The 17,709-nt window shown below is 42.6% G+C and overlaps 3 protein-coding genes across 3 annotated transcripts; all 3 read right to left on the bottom strand.

Annotated features, from left to right (window-relative positions):
- Positions 1–3,354: 3,354 nt before the first annotated feature.
- On the bottom strand, positions 3,355–4,350 carry LOC139417279 (brain natriuretic peptide-like). Its single transcript, XM_071166540.1, has 3 exons — positions 4,159–4,350; positions 3,739–4,033; positions 3,355–3,561 (listed from the first exon to the last, which is right to left on the bottom strand). Exons 1-3 carry the CDS (start codon positions 4,273–4,275, stop codon positions 3,545–3,547), a joined length of 429 nt encoding a protein of 142 aa, XP_071022641.1. The 5' UTR covers positions 4,276–4,350; the 3' UTR covers positions 3,355–3,544.
- A 7,367-nt stretch (positions 4,351–11,717) lies between these two features.
- LOC139417278 (ventricular natriuretic peptide-like) lies at positions 11,718–13,262 on the bottom strand. Its single transcript, XM_071166539.1, has 3 exons — positions 13,096–13,262; positions 12,573–12,879; positions 11,718–12,179 (listed from the first exon to the last, which is right to left on the bottom strand). The coding sequence occupies exons 1-3, from the start codon at positions 13,204–13,206 to the stop codon at positions 12,151–12,153; spliced, it is 447 nt and encodes a 148-aa protein (XP_071022640.1). The 5' UTR covers positions 13,207–13,262; the 3' UTR covers positions 11,718–12,150.
- A 770-nt stretch (positions 13,263–14,032) lies between these two features.
- LOC139417277 (C-type natriuretic peptide 3-like) lies at positions 14,033–14,975 on the bottom strand. Its single transcript, XM_071166538.1, has 3 exons — positions 14,754–14,975; positions 14,248–14,551; positions 14,033–14,082 (listed from the first exon to the last, which is right to left on the bottom strand). The coding sequence occupies exons 1-2, from the start codon at positions 14,973–14,975 to the stop codon at positions 14,255–14,257; spliced, it is 519 nt and encodes a 172-aa protein (XP_071022639.1). The 3' UTR covers positions 14,033–14,082; positions 14,248–14,254.
- Between the last annotated feature and the right edge of the window lie 2,734 nt (positions 14,976–17,709).

Here is a 17,709-nt window from a genome sequence, read left to right as displayed (position 1 = left end):
TCAGAGGAGACTGCGTGAATCAGCCCTTCATGGTTGAATTGCTTTGCTGGTGACACTGTGAGTGATTTATTTAGAACTCAAGGCACACTTAACCAGCATGGCTACCACAGAATTCGACAGCGATATGCCATCCCATCTGTTTTGGGCTTAGTGGGACTATCATTTGTTTTTCAACAGGACAATGACCCAAAACACACATCCAGGCTATGTAGGGTCTATTTGACCAAGAAGGAGAGTGATGGAGTGCTGCATCAGATGACCTGGCCTCCAAAATCACCCGACCTCAAACCAATTGAGATTGCCAAGAGTGTGCAAAGCTGTCATCAAGGCAAAATGTAAAATATCTTTAACACTTTTTTGGTTACTACATGATTCCATATGTGTAACTGCATAGTTTTGCTGTCTTCACTTTTGTTCTACAATGTAGAAAATAGAAAAAAAATCAAGAAAAGCCCTTGAATGAGTAGGTGTGTCCAAACCTTTGACTGGTACTGTATGTAGCTGGTAGATGATAGTTGAAACTAAAATCTTGAGTCCACAATTGTTTTCTGTTCTACTTACTCTAACAATAGCATGTGTCATAATAGTATCACAAGTCATCACAAGAGTGGTTCTCGACTTAAAAGAGTTGCCATGACTTCAAATGTTAAGTTGTCTCAACATGTATCTTATAATGCAACTAAGTTGACATAAGAAGGTAACTCATCCGTTGAAGTTAAAACGAGTACACATGTTTTTCTGTGTACTGTATACATCAACTAACTGTACTACAGTAGCTACGTCTTTCAGGACGGCAGCCTAGGCCGCTCGAGTTCCCGATGCGGTCCATCCTGGCTCCGAAGCACCCTGTGAAAGCTTTACTCCTGGTGGCCATGACCAGGTCCTGCAGCCTGCTCCTCTGACTCTGCACCCCGCTGTAGCTCCCTTCTGCAGCTGGCTCCCGTACGTCTGAGAGCAGAAGCCTCTGTGGGGCCTCTGGGGCCACGTCTCACCCTGGGCTAGCCTGACTGTGTTCGTGCTCTGGGTTGGCGCCCTCGTAGTCCACCGCAGCCAAGGTCTCCTCGAATCGCTCCAGTAGATTCTGTACAACAGGGAGTTGACATGGACGTCCCCATATTTCATGACTTGATTAAGTTGCAGTATCCTGGGCACTGTTTTGGACATCTACCACAGACAAACAAGTACCTGAAGCCATTGACATGGAGGCGATTCAAAATGTATTTACCTTTAAATACAAGAAACCTTCATTTCAAAATAACTTTTTTTTTACTTACTCAAAATATGGTTTTGAAGAGCGCATATTAGGTCAGACATTTTGTCATTGACTAGCTGTTGTTAGATCACAAAAGTTTCCAGGCCATTTGTCAAACAACCATCCATCAATCTAATTCAACACAACTTTATTATCAATTATATCAGGGATAAAGAATCAGTGTGCCCTACCTACATCAACTGACTGGACTAGTAGCTACCTATCTCCAATTGGGCCAAATTGCTAGCAGGGTAGGGTCAGCCCAACATATGGACTGCCACATGGAGTCCCCATGAGGTGGCCTTCCTCGCCATGCCTGATGCAGTTTAGGTTCTGGTTTGTTAGTGCTAAGGCGGGTTGTTAGCCAAGCACGCTCTTATATAGGCACTTAGACATAAACACACACACACACCCACAGAGGAGACGATCTGGTGTCAGTGGCTCATCATTTTGTGCATTGTCTGAAGTGCATTCTGACACCTCTGTCTGATAAGGCTGCTGGTAAAATGTAATTTTAAGTGGCGGCAGGCTGGTGACTGATGTGTGCGTGTTCGTGTGTGTGAGAGGATACTCATGGTAGGGCCCGGTCACACAAACAGCAGTCTTTTTGGCCTGCGCTCAGACATGGCCGTGCGTTGCCGGGAATCCATCCGCTACACAAATACTTGGCATTGCTCTCGCTACAAACCCTAAATATCCATAGTGGGTTAAAAGCATGCTCTGCTAGTCTATATATAGTGGGGGTTTATTCATGAAACATTTCTCCAGGTTAGAATATGTGTTAGGGAATGTTGATTGCATCATACTGGCTTACTTGGCAAACATAACATATATAAAGACATTACAAGACATGACAAGGCAAAAATAGGCAATTAATAAGTGTTAGGTATGGTCCTAGGAAGCCTGTAGGTACATTCAATAACCTTTAGCTCTGTCTAAATGGTGTGTAATCCACACCTTTATCTGAACAAACACTTACATTGGCCTAGTTTAGAATGGTTAAAGCATCCTTAAAAGAAGCAGAATATCTTCCTTTGAGTGTGTGGACCTACTTTATAGTGTTTTCTCTTGGAGGAGTTTCCTAATTGTCTTGCATGGCCCAAGAGAGAGAGAGAGACCTATGAGAGGCAATGTATGACTTAATTAATCTTGAGTGGTGGTATTTACGAGTCGTCAATAATAAATAGTCGACTTGTGTTGTGGCAATAGTTACCAGGCCCTCCTATCAGTATTGTGGTAAAGCATGTGAATTGTCTGCTAAGGGGACTGTGGTTGGGCATTCACTGATATATGGATGAGAATCTTGGGTGCTTAAATATCAGACTACATATCTCATGTCCTATCCATGTCTGGCCAGAGTCATGGGTTTGTCAACGTTGTGAAATCATGGAACTATTGAACCAAAGTATAAAGTTACACGTCAAAAATACGTCTGGATGAGTCAGAGGGGTAGCCGAAGACTATTTCCCGAGCGTTCTCTCTCCATGGTGCTGAAATAACAATAGCAGTGCCGAAGACGGTGTTGAAGCAAACCTCGAATTTGAGGTTTATTCCTTGTGATTTTACTTACAACCAAGTTGTCACGCGCATCAGCGATATTGGACTCCCCTGGACTCACTCATCACCTGTTATTTCCTCCCCTATATTTGTCAGTTCCCTGCTCTGTTCCCCGCTGCTGTATTGATAGTTTTTAGTTTGTGTTACTCGTTTGCTGACGCTGTTCCCGTCTCGTTCCATGTCCATTCTATATTAAATGTTTTACTCCCCGTACTTGCTTCGTCTCCCCAGCGTCAACTCATGTGACACAAGTCGTTTTTATTTGCGTCTCTTCTGTGTGTTTTTATTGTTTTGTGAGGGTCACCCTGCTAGGTCTCTTGTGAGTTAGTGGGCTATGGTCAGGTCATCCCAATTGATAATCACCTGACTCAGTTTGGCTTATGATAGGCCTATGAATAGGATCCCAAGGGGTTTAGGCAAACTTCACATCTTATTATTTTCTCATTGATTATTCAGCCTGAACCTATGACTTAGGCAGTCTGTTGTTTTGAATAATTCATTTTTCCTAATGGATGGTATAGAAAGTAATTTGACAAAACATTTCATGAGCAATTGTAAACATTTATTGTACATCAATGACACCATATAAAGAAACCTCTTGCATTGGTTCAAATAAATATATTGGCAATAAACAAAAATGTAATAAATTGAAAATAAATAGGTAGCCTACAGACTATAAATAAGAATACCCCTTGGTAAGTATTGACTTTGCTGTTCCAGGTAATGTGTAAGACTTCATCTTCTCTTTGGATCTGAAAATAGAGAAACAAGAAATTAGCCAACGCAATTTTGTCTCTCAACATAACTCTCACAATGGATATTAGTCAACTTAACCACGCGGTTTTGGAGTCGACTACTTGGACCCTATTTGATTAAGAGATTTCGTCTGATGCACAGTAGTCTATGATATTAACCTTAACTATACCCACTGTATTTGCCAACCGTGTTGCATCCAAGAGAGCTCATTGAGCCGATTCGGTCTAGCCTTCGCCCGAAGCAGCCCGAGTATCTCTTCGATGTTGAGTCGTTTCGGACAGTTTTCAGGTCCCGAGCCGAGAGGAACTCTCTTATTGCAGATTTGTCGAGTCGGTTTTGTTGTTGCTCACGCTCATCCTCTGCAACCATTGCGATGGCTTCGTGAGTCATGTTGTCCAACTTTTCTGTGGCGACCCGCTCGACCTCGCTCCGCTCAGGAATGGACTCTCCAAGTCGATGGAGAAGTACCTAAAATGCCAAAAGCAAGTTTCAACAAACGTTTTCAATGGTGTCTATCCTTGGGCTTTAACGTATAGGAAATATGAACTACATGATCTATCCACAACAATATCTCTTAAAGGCGCAAGACTCACCTTTAAGACATCCATGTCGTCATTGGTCAGTAACCCGTTGTAGACAGGATATGCGCTGAGCAGCGGCAGATTTAAGAACAGGATAAGGCCAAAAAGAGGAATGTTGGAGAGCTGCATTATTCTCTTTCTTCTTCAGTGAAGGTGAAGTGGTGTGTGAAGCTTATTGATTTTCTTCGCAGTTGTCGTTGTTTCTACACACCTACCGCATGGTCTTTTATATCTAGTCTGACACGCACAGTTATGCGAGGAATTGGAGTTGCATGCCAACACCTGATTGTGATAACAGTAGCTGTCGGAAGCAACTCCTTTTAAAGCGTTGTCTTCCTAGATAATGGGGCATACCCATGACATAGGCCTAGTCAGTTCAATCCTTTCTTTAGAAACACACGTTCATACATTTTATTGTAGGAGATTGTTGACTTGGAGTAGGCCTACAGGAAGTCATAGGCTTAACACGGGCTTTGCCAACAGTGTGCCGCTGTCTAGCATTGAGGACAGACCTCGCGGCTTGTTTATTGTTACTAAATGTGGTGATATTCACGATTAAGTCATTGTGAAGTTCTTAGTAAACCTCAATGATTCAATGACTATATGTCATAAGCCTATATGGGTTTTAGGTAAACTATATGCATAAAAGTGAGTTTAATGAGATATACCCAGGGGTGGACTGGGACAAAAATGCAGCCCTGGCATTTCAGCCACATCTGCCCGTATCACTGCATGCGCCCACACAGGCAGTAACGCTACTGACACATAACATAGGCAACTATAGTACACCTTTTCTCAACTTTTACTGTACCAGTGACCGGTGAAACATAGTCATCCTTTTTTAACCAGCTCATGTTTTAAAACAAATGCAACATGTAAAAGCACCACTACAACTCACCACTATAACTCACCACTATAACTCACCACTACAACTCACCACTACAACTCACCACTATAACTCACCACTACAACTCACCACTATAACTCACCACTATAACGCACCACTACAACTCACCACTACAACTCACCACTATAACTCACCACTACAACTCACCACTACAACTCACCACTATAACTCACCACTACAACTCACCACTACAACTCACCACTACAACTCACCACTATAACTGTGTCGCTGTTGCCTCCCTGTCTGTATCTGTATCTTCTCTGCTGTGCTCTGTCTCTGTCTCTATCTTTGCTTCTTCTTGTGCTCCTCTGTCTGTCTGTCTGTCTGTCTGTCTGTCTGTCTGTCTGTCTGTCTGTCTGTCTGTCTGTCTGTCTGTCTGTCTGTGTCTGTCTGTCTGTCTGTCTGTCTGTCTGTCTGTCTGTCTGTCTGTCTGTCTGTCTGTCTGTCTGTCTGTCTGTCTGTCTGTCTGTCTGTCTGTCTGTCTGTCTGTCTGTGAGTGACTCCTAAGTGGTAATTGCTATTACATACACTATAGAGCCAACATATTAAGGAACTGGCAGTGCATCTGTGTCTCTTTGTTTTCTTCCTACCTCCACTGCACTCACCTCTGAGTTGTCTCTGCTAAACCTAGCATCCTTTCCCACAGCACTGGCACCAGAAGACCAGGGGACCACACTGCCTGTGCTGGGCAAGCAACATCCTAGTTGTGAATGAATAAACACATTTCTTAGATACAAAATAAAGATTACTGAATAAATGCCAAATAGATGACCATTGGTTCATAATACCTTATGAAAGTATATAAGTGCCTGGCTGTCATACACGTTCTCCCCTAATTACTGTTACATATATACTATAGAGCCAAAATACCAATAAACGGACAGTACATGTGTCAGTGTGTGTCTCTCTCTATCTGTCTGTGCAGTAACACTTTATTTTAAGGGTCCATAACAAACAAAATATAAGACATTTACAAACCGTTTGCTCACCATTTATTAATCATTATTCCCACATTTGTAAATGTTTGTAAGCTAGTTATTCACACATATAAAAATACACTTCCTTAAACATCCTGTGTTGTGTGCTTGATATTTTACCAGGTACTGCAGGAATGTCTACCAATGGCATACCATATGTTTGTGAGAAAGTACACTGGTCAGTCAAAACATTTAGCAAGTACTTATAAAGTATAAATACCACTCACCTTAGATTAGGCACTGCAAAAATACTTCAGTATACATACAGTACATTAGACAAAGAAGAAAATCACTGAATCAATCCCTTATAGATGACCATTGGCTTATATAATATCTTATAACAGCCTGACTACATATTTCAATTAGTGCATGTCAAGTGTTAACCCCTGTACACTTAGTTAATGTGTGCTGGGATGAAGCGGACACAGAATCTCTTGTCAGAAACACACTTTATTGAATTACCCTTATAAATTGTTTAGTGCATTAATGTTTCCCCATATATCTAGTAATTAATTTCTCCTAATGTCACGCCCTGACCATAGAGAGCTTTTTATTCTCTATGTTAGTTAGGTCAGGGTGTGACTAGGGTGGGTCATCTAGGTGATTATATTTCTATGTTGGAATGGTATGGTTTCCAATCAGAGGCAGCTGTTTATCATTGTCTCTGATTGGGGATCATATTTAGGCAGCCATTTCCCCTTTGTGCTTTGTGGGATCTTGTCTAGGTATAGTTGCCTGTGAGCACTACTTTGAGCTTCAAGTTTTGTTTTTTTGCTTTATTGTTTTTTCTTTGAGTTTATTTTCCTAATAAATAGGATGGAAAGATACAACGCTGCATCTTGGTCCACTCCTTTCAAATGAACGTGACAGAAGATCCCACCAACAACGGACCAAGCAGCGTGCCCTGGAGGAAAGTCAGGAGTGGAGGACATCCTGGACGTAGGACGAGATTACCACGCTGCATCTTGGTCCACTCCTTATAATGATCGTGACACCTAAATGTATACATTGCGGGTCAAAAGTTTTAGAAAACTGTCACGACTTCCGCCAAAGTCGGCTCCTCTCCTTGTTTGGGCGGCGTTCGGCGATCAACGTCACCGGCTTTCTAGCCATCGCCGCTCCATTTCTCATATATCCATTTGTTTTGTCTTGTTTCATACACACCTGGTTTTCATTCCATAGTCACACTACATGTATTTAGTCCTCTGTTCCCCTCCATGTCTTTGTGTGTAATTGTTTATTGTTAATGGTGTATGTTCATGTGCTATACTTTTGTTTATTGTTCATTGTTTTTTGAGCACTTAGATGTCATTTTGAGCCTATTTTTTTACCAGAATAAAAGTGTGCCTGTTTACTCTACTCTGCTCTCATGCACCTGACTTCGCCTACCTTACACAACCTTAACAGAATTACACACTCTACTATGGAGTCAGCAGGAGCAGGTATCCCGGTTAGAGGAGACGAGGAGTGCGTCCAGGAACATTCCGCTATGTTACATCATCTTGGTGCCATGATGGATCGCGTTGTCCAGACTATGGACCGCTGGGAGAGACAGGAAGTCTCCCCAGTGCCTCGACCAGCGCAACCGGGGTTACCTCTACCCGTCCCGTCCAGAGCCAGTCCCAGTGGGATGCGTCTCTCCCTTCCCAGGGAGCATGATGGGACGGCAGCACAGTGCCAGGGATTCCTGTTACAATTGGACCTCTACCTGGCCACTGTGCACCCAGCTCCCTCAGGAAGGGAGAGAGTGTCTGCCCTCGTCTCATGCCTCTCAAGAAGAGCTCTGGAGTGGACAAACGCTGTGTGAGGAGTTCACCCGTCGCTTCCGCGCCGTCTTCGACCATCCGCCCGAAGGTAGAGTGGCTGGGGAACGGCTCTTCCATTTGAGGCAGGGGACGAGGATCGCCCAGAAATTTGCTCTGGAATTCCGGACCTTGGCCGCTGGAGCAGGCTGGAACGACAGGGCCCTCATCAACCACTATCGGTGCAGCCTGCGCGAGGACATCCAAGGTGAGCTGGCCTGCAGGGATGCCACCATCTCCTTTGACCAACTGGTGGATTTGTCCATCCAGGGGGCTCTGTCGGTGCCATCTTCCAGCACCCCCGCTCCAGTGCCCATGGAGTTGGGAGGGGCTGCGCGTAGGGAGACTGGAGGAGGAGCCATCACGTGCACCATCTGTGGCCGCAGAGGGCACACTGCCGGTCGGTGCCGTGTCGGTTCCTCTGGGAGTCGAGGCAACAGGCAGGGCACTCTGGTGTCACCCCAGGTGAGTCTGAACCACACTCATCCAGAGTCCTCTGTTGACCAAGTGTTTGTATCTGTTTGTTTCCCTGATTTTTTCCCCCCCGCATTCCCAGCATAAGGCACTTGTCAATTCAGGCGCAGCATGGAATTTTATCGACAGAGCGTTATCCCTTAGTTTAGGGATCCCTATTATTCCTGTAGTTAGATCTTTCTTAGTTCACACTCTGGATAGTCGACCATTAGAGTCCGGGCTAATCAGGGAAGCGACCATCTCCTTTGCCATGGAGACGCAGGGGGGTCACGAGGAGAAAATCAGTCTTTTCCTCATTGACTGTCCTGCGTTTCCCGTGGTACTAGACCTTCCCTGGTTGGCTCAGCATAACCCCACTATTTCCTGGCAACAGAGGGCTCTCACGGGGTCGTCGCGAGAGTGCTCGGGAGGTGTGCAGGAGTTTCCATTGGTGCTACTACGATGGAAAGTTCGGACCAGGTCTCCACCGTGCGCATCCCCCCAGATTATGCCAATTTGGCTCTCGCCTTCTGTAAAAAGAAAAGACTCAATTACCACCTCATCGACTGGGGGATTGTGCGATAAATCTCCTGGCAGATGCTGCGCTTCCCAGGAGTCACGTGTATCCCCTGTTGCAAGCGGAAACGGTAGCTATGGAGACATATGTTTCCGAATCCCTGCGTCGGGGTACATTTGGTCCTCCACTTCACCCGCCTCCTCGAGTTTCTTTTTTGTGAAGAAGAAGGAGGGAGGTCTGCACCCGTGCATTGACTACCGAGGCCTAAATCAGATCACGGTGAGGTACAGTTACCCGCTACCTCTTATTGCCACGGTGATTGAGTCAATGCGCTTCTTCTCGAAACTAGATCTCAGGAGTGCGTATAACCTGGTGTGTATCCAGGAGGGAGACAAGTGGAAGACAGCGTTTAGTACCACCTCAGAGCATTATGATTACTTAGTAATGCCTTATGGGTTGATGAATGCTCCATCAGTTTTCCAATTCTTTGTAGACGGGATTTTCAGGGACCTGCACGGGCAGGGTGTAGTGGTGTAAATAAATGCTTCACAGGGTTCAAGTAACAGACACATCTCAACATCAACTGTTCAGAGGAGACTGCATGAATCAGGCCTTCATGGTCGAATTGCTGCAAAGAAACCACTACTAAAGGACACCAATAAGAAGAAGAGACTCATTTGGGCCAAGAAACACAAGCAATGGACATTAAACTGGTGGAAATTTGTCCTTTGGTCTGGAGTCCAAATTTGAGATTTTTGGTTCCAACCGCCGTGTCTTTGTGATAGGCGGTGTGGGTGAACGGATGATCTTTGCATGTATATTTCCCACTGTGAAGCATGGAGGAGGTGTTATGTTGTGGGGGTGCTTTGCTGGTGTCACTGTCTGTGATTTATTTAGAATTCAAGGCACACTTAACCAGCATGGCTACCACAGCATTCTGCAGCGATACGCCATCCCATCTGGTTTGGGCTTAGTGGGGCTATCATTTGTTTTTCAACAGGACAATGACCCAACACACCTCCAGGCTGCGTAGGGTCTATTTGATCAAGAAGGAGATTGATGGAGTGCTGCATCAGATGACCTGGCCTCCACAATCCCCTGACCTTAACCAAATTGAGATGGTTTTGGATTATTCTGACCGCAGAATGAAGAAATACCAGCCAACAAGTGCTCAGCATATGTGGGAACTCCTTCAAGACGGTTGGAAAAGCATTCCAGGTGAAGCTGGTTGAGAGAATGCCAAGAGTGTGCAAAGCTGTCATCAAGGCAAAGGGTGGCTATTTGAAGAATCTCAAATATAAAATATGTTTTGATTTGTTTAACACTTATTTTGGTTACTACATGATTCCATATGTGTTATTTCATAGTGTTGATGTCTTCACTATTATTCTACAATGTAGAAAATAGTACAAATAAAGAAAAACCCTTGAATGAGTAGGTGTTCTAAAACTTTTGACCGGTAGTGTATACTGTTGTTCTTTTCCTTTTTTGCCAGTGTCATGAGTATTTACTGTGAGCAGGGTTAATTATGTGTCTAGGAAATATTGGTCAAGTTGCATTGTAGCACATTTCAGTTTCATATTGAAATGCAGTAGTTTATCCTTTTACAATCCTCCAAGTGGATGCGATGTTCAGGTGCACATGAACACTTGCTACACTGACGAGAATTTCCTTATTGTAATGCATCCTGTGTTTGAAGTTCAAAAGTCTGTGAGCTCCATATCTTGTCTGTCATGTATGTGCTTAATGGGAGCACGGGTGGGTGCTCGGCTCCATAAATTATACGTTTTGCTGCTACTTGTTGACCTGCAGGACTATCATTATTAAATATGTATTCATTAATTGAAATTATTCCTGTTTTGATGATAAGCCGGGAATGTTTAAGATGCTTATTAGGACAGAATATGTAAATGTGGGTATGATGAAAATGCCTCTTACATGATTTAATGCCATATTTGGGTAAAGAGCTCCATGGTTAATGGTATAGGCCATGGGTGTAAAGCTATACCTGTTTCACCTGAGGGTTTCAGTTATGTTCAAGCTCTGGTATGTGAGCTTTGTGGGGAGGCTGTCCCTAGCCTCTATAATCCAATCTGTTATAGTTGGTTTGGCAGGATAGGCCTGATTGAGGCTTAGGTTTTTGATTTGTATTCAAACCTGTATTTTGAATGTTTATTTTGTAAATACCTTTTGTGGATGATTTAAATATTAATTGGATTTCTCCATTCACCTGGAACCACCTTTCACTGATAATAAACTGGACACTGTTTTGCACCTGATCCTGCTGCCTCCTGCTAATTACTGCGCTTAAGGCTGCTCCAACATCTGGTCCCTTTCGCATGTGCATTTTAGTACATTTTAATCATTTAGACATAATTTAGCTAATGTGTGTGTCTAAGGTGTGGTGTGTCCTGGGCCCTGGGCAGATGCTCTCTCTACAGACCTACCATATAGATTTTGAAGTTGGACTTCTGTTGCGTAATTAAATGGTGTCATATCGATGTAGAATAATAGACTACTGCGTCTGTCACATTCTTGTATCTGAATTTGCATAATTTTTTTTAGTGTCAGTAACTTTACTTTCCAATTCTCTGGTCCAACAGCAATAGTTGGGCTTATAATGAGAACAAATCCATTAACTGTGTCATACTACTTGACTACAAGAATGCGAAATATTGTTGATAGATCGTTTTATCATAATAATCCTCTGATTATTTGGACCTCGTGTGCTTTCATTGCAGCGCATAAACTGTTCCTTGTATTGCAGTAAGTAGTTCATTAGAAGGTATGACTTGAATTGATCTCATTATCTTTCTCTCTGTGTGACAACTAATGTGACCAACTATGGAAGGCTGTAATGTATTTAATTCATAATAAATATATAATTGGATAATTGATATGATAATTAAGAAAGGTTCCATATCTAATAATTTATTACAAATAATGCCCTCTCACAACACGATCAAAGATATACATTGATTTGATACACACAAGTGAACAATACTGTACAGGCGTCCAATTCATAACAAAGGCGTTGTATTAGGCATTTCTGGAGAGTGCGATTAGGAATCAAATTTTCCTTTTCGTGGCAGAAATACAATATGCATGTCCAGTTGTCACTGACAGTCTAGAAACCAACCAACACAGAAATTAAGAGATTTAATTTTGCAATTTTTTATATCGAAATTATTTAGTATAAATTCGTTTATGAAATACATATTTCTCAGTTTAGGACTATTGTTTGAAGGGGGAAAAATGCATTCCCCAGAATGCCAGGGAGAGTTCCACAGAGGTCAGACATGACGCAGTTTTTTTGACGTCCATGAATGGGTAGGTCTACTTTGTTCTTCAGTTCCCAGATATTATCTTCTTGTTACCTGCAAATACAAATTCAAATCATATAATAATCAACTGATTAATTTAATTTATTTGTGGTTATACTGTTGTCGAACATCACTATGCAGAAGTTCAAGTCATAGCCCTAAATTATATCAATGAATAATTAATATACAGCACTTTCTTGATTATAGTAATGTAATGGAGTTAATATCGATGTGTGTGTGATCTTGCAACAACCTTTATGTTATGTCTTACAATAGACAGAGTTTTGCGTAAAATCAATTCGTGCGTAAAGCCAATACATTTTACGCATGCCTTTTAGCCCCAATGTATGGACTTTTTGCACACACATTGACATGATACTACATTCTTGTGCTTATTTGTACGTTTTTTTAAAGGCATTCCACTCAAATAATTGCCTTCAAATATACCAGTCTTGACGTTATTGCACCCCAGTCCGCTCCACGAGCCGATTCTCTCAATCCGGTTACCGAAACAGCTGTTGAACGATTTGGCCGTCCTCAAACCGATTAGATCTTTCAGGCGTGACACCACAGGGCTTTCGGGGGCAATTATTTTGGCTGCGTTGATTACCATTCTCTCCTCCTGCCCCCGGATCGCCGCGGGCGAGTTCTCAATGTCCTCCATATGGGCTACGACCACGTCCTTAGACTCTGACGGATAAACGTCATTTTCCTCGTTAACCGTCAACTTGTCCTCGAGGCGCTGGATCAGGTCCTATAAGTGAACAAATGGCGCTTATTAGTGTCACATAGTCATAACGTATTACTTTGAAAGGTGATTTTAATATAGAATATAGGCCTGTGCGCATATAATGTATGCTGATGTCACCAGTTACACTTTGTCTGCCGAAATTACACAATTCTAAGAACTTAAATTAACTTGATTGCCTTTTTTAAATGTTTTTGTACCGCTTGTAACTGTATGTCCTACCTTCATATTTTCCAACTCTTGAACATTCTTACTGGCATATAGATTTCCCCAGCTCACACAGTGCGTCATTATTAATACGATATATCCAAGGAAAATATGACATTTTGCCATTCCGATAACAATCCCCTGTGGTCTTTTTGAGGTGTTCCAGATATCCCGTTCAGTGTTTTAATGACAGGATGACTAGGGGCCCGTTTTATGTAGACCCCTTGCTTCAGATAGTAGCTTACTTATCAAGGACTGCATGTTATGACATAATTCAGCTTGACATTCCGTCGCCTTGACAGTGATAAGGAAGCAGGATTGTGTGCGACTGCCTTTGAAGATAATATTTTGTTTGGACCATTATTTGGACTGGATAGGCTTATTTTCTGTAGAGTCGATGGTAGCTGTTGAGGTGTCATGTTTATAGTTTGTCTTTGGGGGTGAGAGGAGGAGGAGGATGAGGATGAGGATGGGAGATGAAGAATAGGTCAGGTGGAGGATGGAGAGGTGAGAAGGAAGTTGCGATAGGCTACTGACCGCTGTTGGCAGTTATGATGATGATATTGGCAAGTCAGAAACAGATGCTTCACTTGCTTGAGTGAGGAGAGCGTAAGTCTCGGTATGCCAGACCGTGATTGTAAAAAAAAACCGGAGGCAATAAAACTCACAACAAAGTAATTTATTATGCAAAATATTTATTTCAACGCATTAGGCTACAATCTATCGCAAGTCTGCACGTTCTTTTTCTTACAAGAAAATAAATAGATAAATACATACAACAATAGTATATTATAGCAAGAGACAAAAATGAAAATTCATCAGTATACAGTTCTAAAATAATAACCATTTAAGTATTCCAAATGCGAACCACAAATTTAAATACATCTCATCACAAACGCCATTGTAAACTCTCAGTCGAGACTTTCTGAGGTGAAGAGGTTCATCCTTGTTGAAGAGTTCAAGTAAGGGTCGTTTCTTGTGCTCTGATCAACAGCCCAAACCCTGCAGAAACAACACAAAACATAGAGCTGGTCTTGAGAAACAATACTGCATTTATTTGATAGTTCAAATAAAGCCATTATAATATAAATTCAACTCCAACATACTGTAGCGACAGCTTGAATGGATAATCCCATTCGGTTAGATTGAAGCAGAGGATAACTATACCTGTCCTTTAGCATCCAAGCCCACTGAATGACCCAATTCGCTCTAGCCTGACGCCGAAGCAGCTTCTCAGTCCACCCTTCTTGAACCGGCTCCACGAGCGCTTGGGGGTCGTCATAATGTCATTGAGAAGACGCGCAATTACGTCCTCCTTTCCCGTCAGCGCAGAATTCCTTGCGTCTTCGGAGTCCCAAGGAGGCACCTCTTCCGCGATGTTCTCTGTATTCAAGTCTTTCCCATCCACCCCCATCTCCTCCGACGCGTAATATGGTAAACGACTCTCCTCCTCCAGAAGCTGTTTCAAGCTCTAACGGAGAGAAACCATGGAATTATTAACCTCAATGTCACTTAAAGCCACTTGAAACAGTCTTTCATTAATTACAATAATATATATATATACACACATCATAGATATCACATCATAGATATATATATATGAATTGGTGGAATAAGAAGAACAGAAAAATAGCAATGATCAAGAGAGTTTGGCACATGACGCACCAGCTTACCTGTAGGTTTGACATTGGGTTGGCTCCGACCAAGTTCAGAAGTACAAGCGCAGTTAAACAGAAAAATGGGATATTTGAAATCATTTTCATGTAGTTCGTCTTCTCCCCTTCGCTCTGTAGGTAGACCAAATCCTTCCTCTTGCCTGTTCGCCTTTGGCAACTAAACGTCACCAGGTGCGCTTTTATACCTGTGCGTTTCGTCACGGAGGCCCAAGAAAACATGAACCGTGATTAATCTAGAGAGGAGCAGACAATGCTGTGGGAGTGTGTAGCTAATTCGACTGGATCTCCACCTCAATTGACATATGCCTAAAACTGTGACGCCAAGAGGGCTCTACCCAATTACCCCTGTCTCCATACCCATGTCAAGAGATGCATAAAGGGGACTATACCTCCAGCTAAATGTTTTATATGTCTCTGTGGTTCATTTGAGATGATGCTGTTGTGTGATGCTTTCACAAGGAGAGACAGTGAGACAGACATACTAACAGACAGACAGCCGTCAGGGCAAAAACTGGTTGAATCAATGTTGTAATTTCAACCCCCCAAATCTATGTGATGACGTAGAGAGGCAGCCAGACAGACAAACAGGTAGAAAGGCAGACAGACAGAAAGGTAGAAAGGCAGACAGACAGAAAGGCAGACAGACAGAGAGGCAGCCAGACAAGCATGCAGGCAGGCAGAGACAGACAGACAGACAGACAGACAGACAGACAGGCAGGCAGGCAGGCAGAGACAGACAGACAGACAGACAGACAGACAGACAGACAGACAGACAGACAGACAGACAGACAGACAGACAGACAGACAGACAGACAGACAGACAGACAGACAGACTGACAGACAGGCAGGCAGGCAGGCAGGCAGGCAGAGACAGACAGACAGACAGACAGACAGACAGACAGACAGACAGGCAGGCAGGCAGGCAGGCAGGCAGGCAGGCAGGCAGGCAGGCAGGCAGAGACAGACAGACAGACAGACAGACAGACAGACAGACAGACAGACAGACAGACAGACAGACAGACAGACAGACAGACAGACAGGTAGACAGACAGGTAGACAGACAGACAATCTGAGTCCCAATGCGGTGAAGTGGAGCAAACAAAGAATAAAGAAAAAACTAAAGAGAAACTTGTTGATACTATTATATGACCTTGAACAACAAAGTGAACAACAAAGACCTTGAACAACATTTTATTATATTTATTTCAAATTAAGTGATTGTCATTCATTGAACAGGCTACGTACAGAAAAGTTGGTATTGGGAGTTATTTCACAACCTATCAGTGTCTCTTTTCAGTCTCTTTTCAACTTTTATTGAACAAAAATTGATATCCAGGACCTGCTCAGGGACAATAGATGTGTGTATATACAGTTTTCCTATTTGGCATTGTGAGTTACCAAAACCCTACATGCATTACAATCATTCTGATATGTTTTGTCATCTCATCCACAGGAGTGAATGGGGTTTACACATCACATTTTTATCAAGCTCAAGTGATCCTAACATTGCTTCTTTAACCTCCTCCACTCCTATTCAAGTCTTGCATTTGTTCTGACATACTTGTTAAGAAGCATATGGATGTACAGCTGTTACTCCAGGCTGGTTACATTTCTCTAACTCAGTCTGGATCCCAGTCAATGAAGATGGAGTTATGACCTCTCCTCTCCTCTCCTCTCCTCTCCTCTCCTCTCCTCTCCTCTCCTCTCCTCTCCTCTCCTCATTATATCCGTAAATAGTTACTCAGTAAGGCAGTGTTTTTATTTTTGTTTCTCTCCCAATCTTTGTAGGAAAGTCCAACCAGTGTCAATCAAGAAGTCATGAACACATGTTGTTTTCCCCCTGTGGAGAAGTCTGCAGAAAATACCTTGAAACTAAGAAAATGTATTGAGATACGTCTTGGACAGTGTTTTAAAGATGTCTCTCTTGGCCTTCAGGTACCAAGCTTACATTTAATACTTGGCCAAAGAGTCAGACATTTGCTGGTCTACTGTTCAGTAATCCTGTCTCATGCAAAAGATACTGTTGAAAACAAATCAAATCATGATTGCCCTTGTATCCATGGATACAGAAATGGATCTAGCCTCTATAACAACAATGCCTTAAGGCTGCTTCTACTTTACGTTATTGAAACATAAAGTACCAAAACTGGAGAAAGCATCTATGCTATTATGATATTCCATAATATAATACTTTTCTATACTGTTTGAACTGACTTTTTTTGGCCCTTATTGCTGTAATGTCCAATATAGAGAAGAGTTGAGAGTTCACATATTACCAGTGATTTGTCATTTCAAAATGGGAAATCTGATGATGAATGTAAGTGTATGGATCAGTGATGATGCTGAAGGCTTGCAGTCCATGTTCATGAAAAGAACACAATAGAAATACATTTGCATGTTTTCATGCAACTTTATACATACACTACCGTTCAAAAGTTTGGGGTCACTAAGAAATGTCCTTGTTTTCCATGAAAACATACATGAAATGAGTTGCAAAATGAATAGGAAATATAGTCAAGACGTTGACAGGGTTATAAATAATGATTTTGAATTGAAATAATAACTGTGTCCTTCAAACTTTGCTTTTGTCAAAGAATCCTCCATTTGCAGAAATTACAGCTTTGCAGACCTTTGGCATTCTAGTTGTCAACTTGTTGAGGTAATCTGAAGAGATTTCACTCCATGCATCCTGAAGCACCTCCCACAAGTTGGATTGGCTTGACGGGCACTTCTTACGTACCATACGGTCAAGCTGCTCCCACAACAGCTCAGTCATGTTGAGATCCGGTGTCTGTGCTGGCCACTCCATTATAGACAGAATACTGCTGTGACTGCTTCTTCCCTAAATAGTTCTTGCATCGTTTGGAACTGTGCTTTGGGTCATTGTACTGTTGTAGGAGGAAATTGGCTCCAATTAAGCACCGTCCACAGGGCATTGCCAAATGGAGTGATA

This window comes from Oncorhynchus clarkii, chromosome 9, assembly GCF_045791955.1.
Source record: "Oncorhynchus clarkii lewisi isolate Uvic-CL-2024 chromosome 9, UVic_Ocla_1.0, whole genome shotgun sequence".
Lineage (NCBI taxonomy): Eukaryota > Metazoa > Chordata > Actinopteri > Salmoniformes > Salmonidae > Oncorhynchus > Oncorhynchus clarkii.
The sequence above is the reverse complement of the archived record's forward strand: the minus strand, read 5'-3'. Positions and strand labels throughout refer to the sequence as shown.

Coding starts and splice junctions, on each gene's coding strand:
- LOC139417277 (XM_071166538.1), bottom strand. CDS start 14,975: ATGTTTTCTTGGGCCTCCGTGACGAAACGCACAGGTATAAAAGCGCAC. Junction 14,552..14,753: donor ACCCAATGTCAAACCTACAG/GTAAGCTGGTGC, acceptor TCTCTCCGTTAG/AGCTTGAAACAGCTTCTGGA.
- LOC139417278 (XM_071166539.1), bottom strand. CDS start 13,206: ATGGCAAAATGTCATATTTTCCTTGGATATATCGTATTAATAATGACG. Junction 12,880..13,095: donor AAGAGTTGGAAAATATGAAG/GTAGGACATACA, acceptor GTTCACTTATAG/GACCTGATCCAGCGCCTCGA. Junction 12,180..12,572: donor GTGCAATAACGTCAAGACTG/GTATATTTGAAG, acceptor TTGTATTTGCAG/GTAACAAGAAGATAATATCT.
- LOC139417279 (XM_071166540.1), bottom strand. CDS start 4,275: ATGCAGCTCTCCAACATTCCTCTTTTTGGCCTTATCCTGTTCTTAAAT. Junction 4,034..4,158: donor ACGACATGGATGTCTTAAAG/GTGAGTCTTGCG, acceptor TTGGCATTTTAG/GTACTTCTCCATCGACTTGG.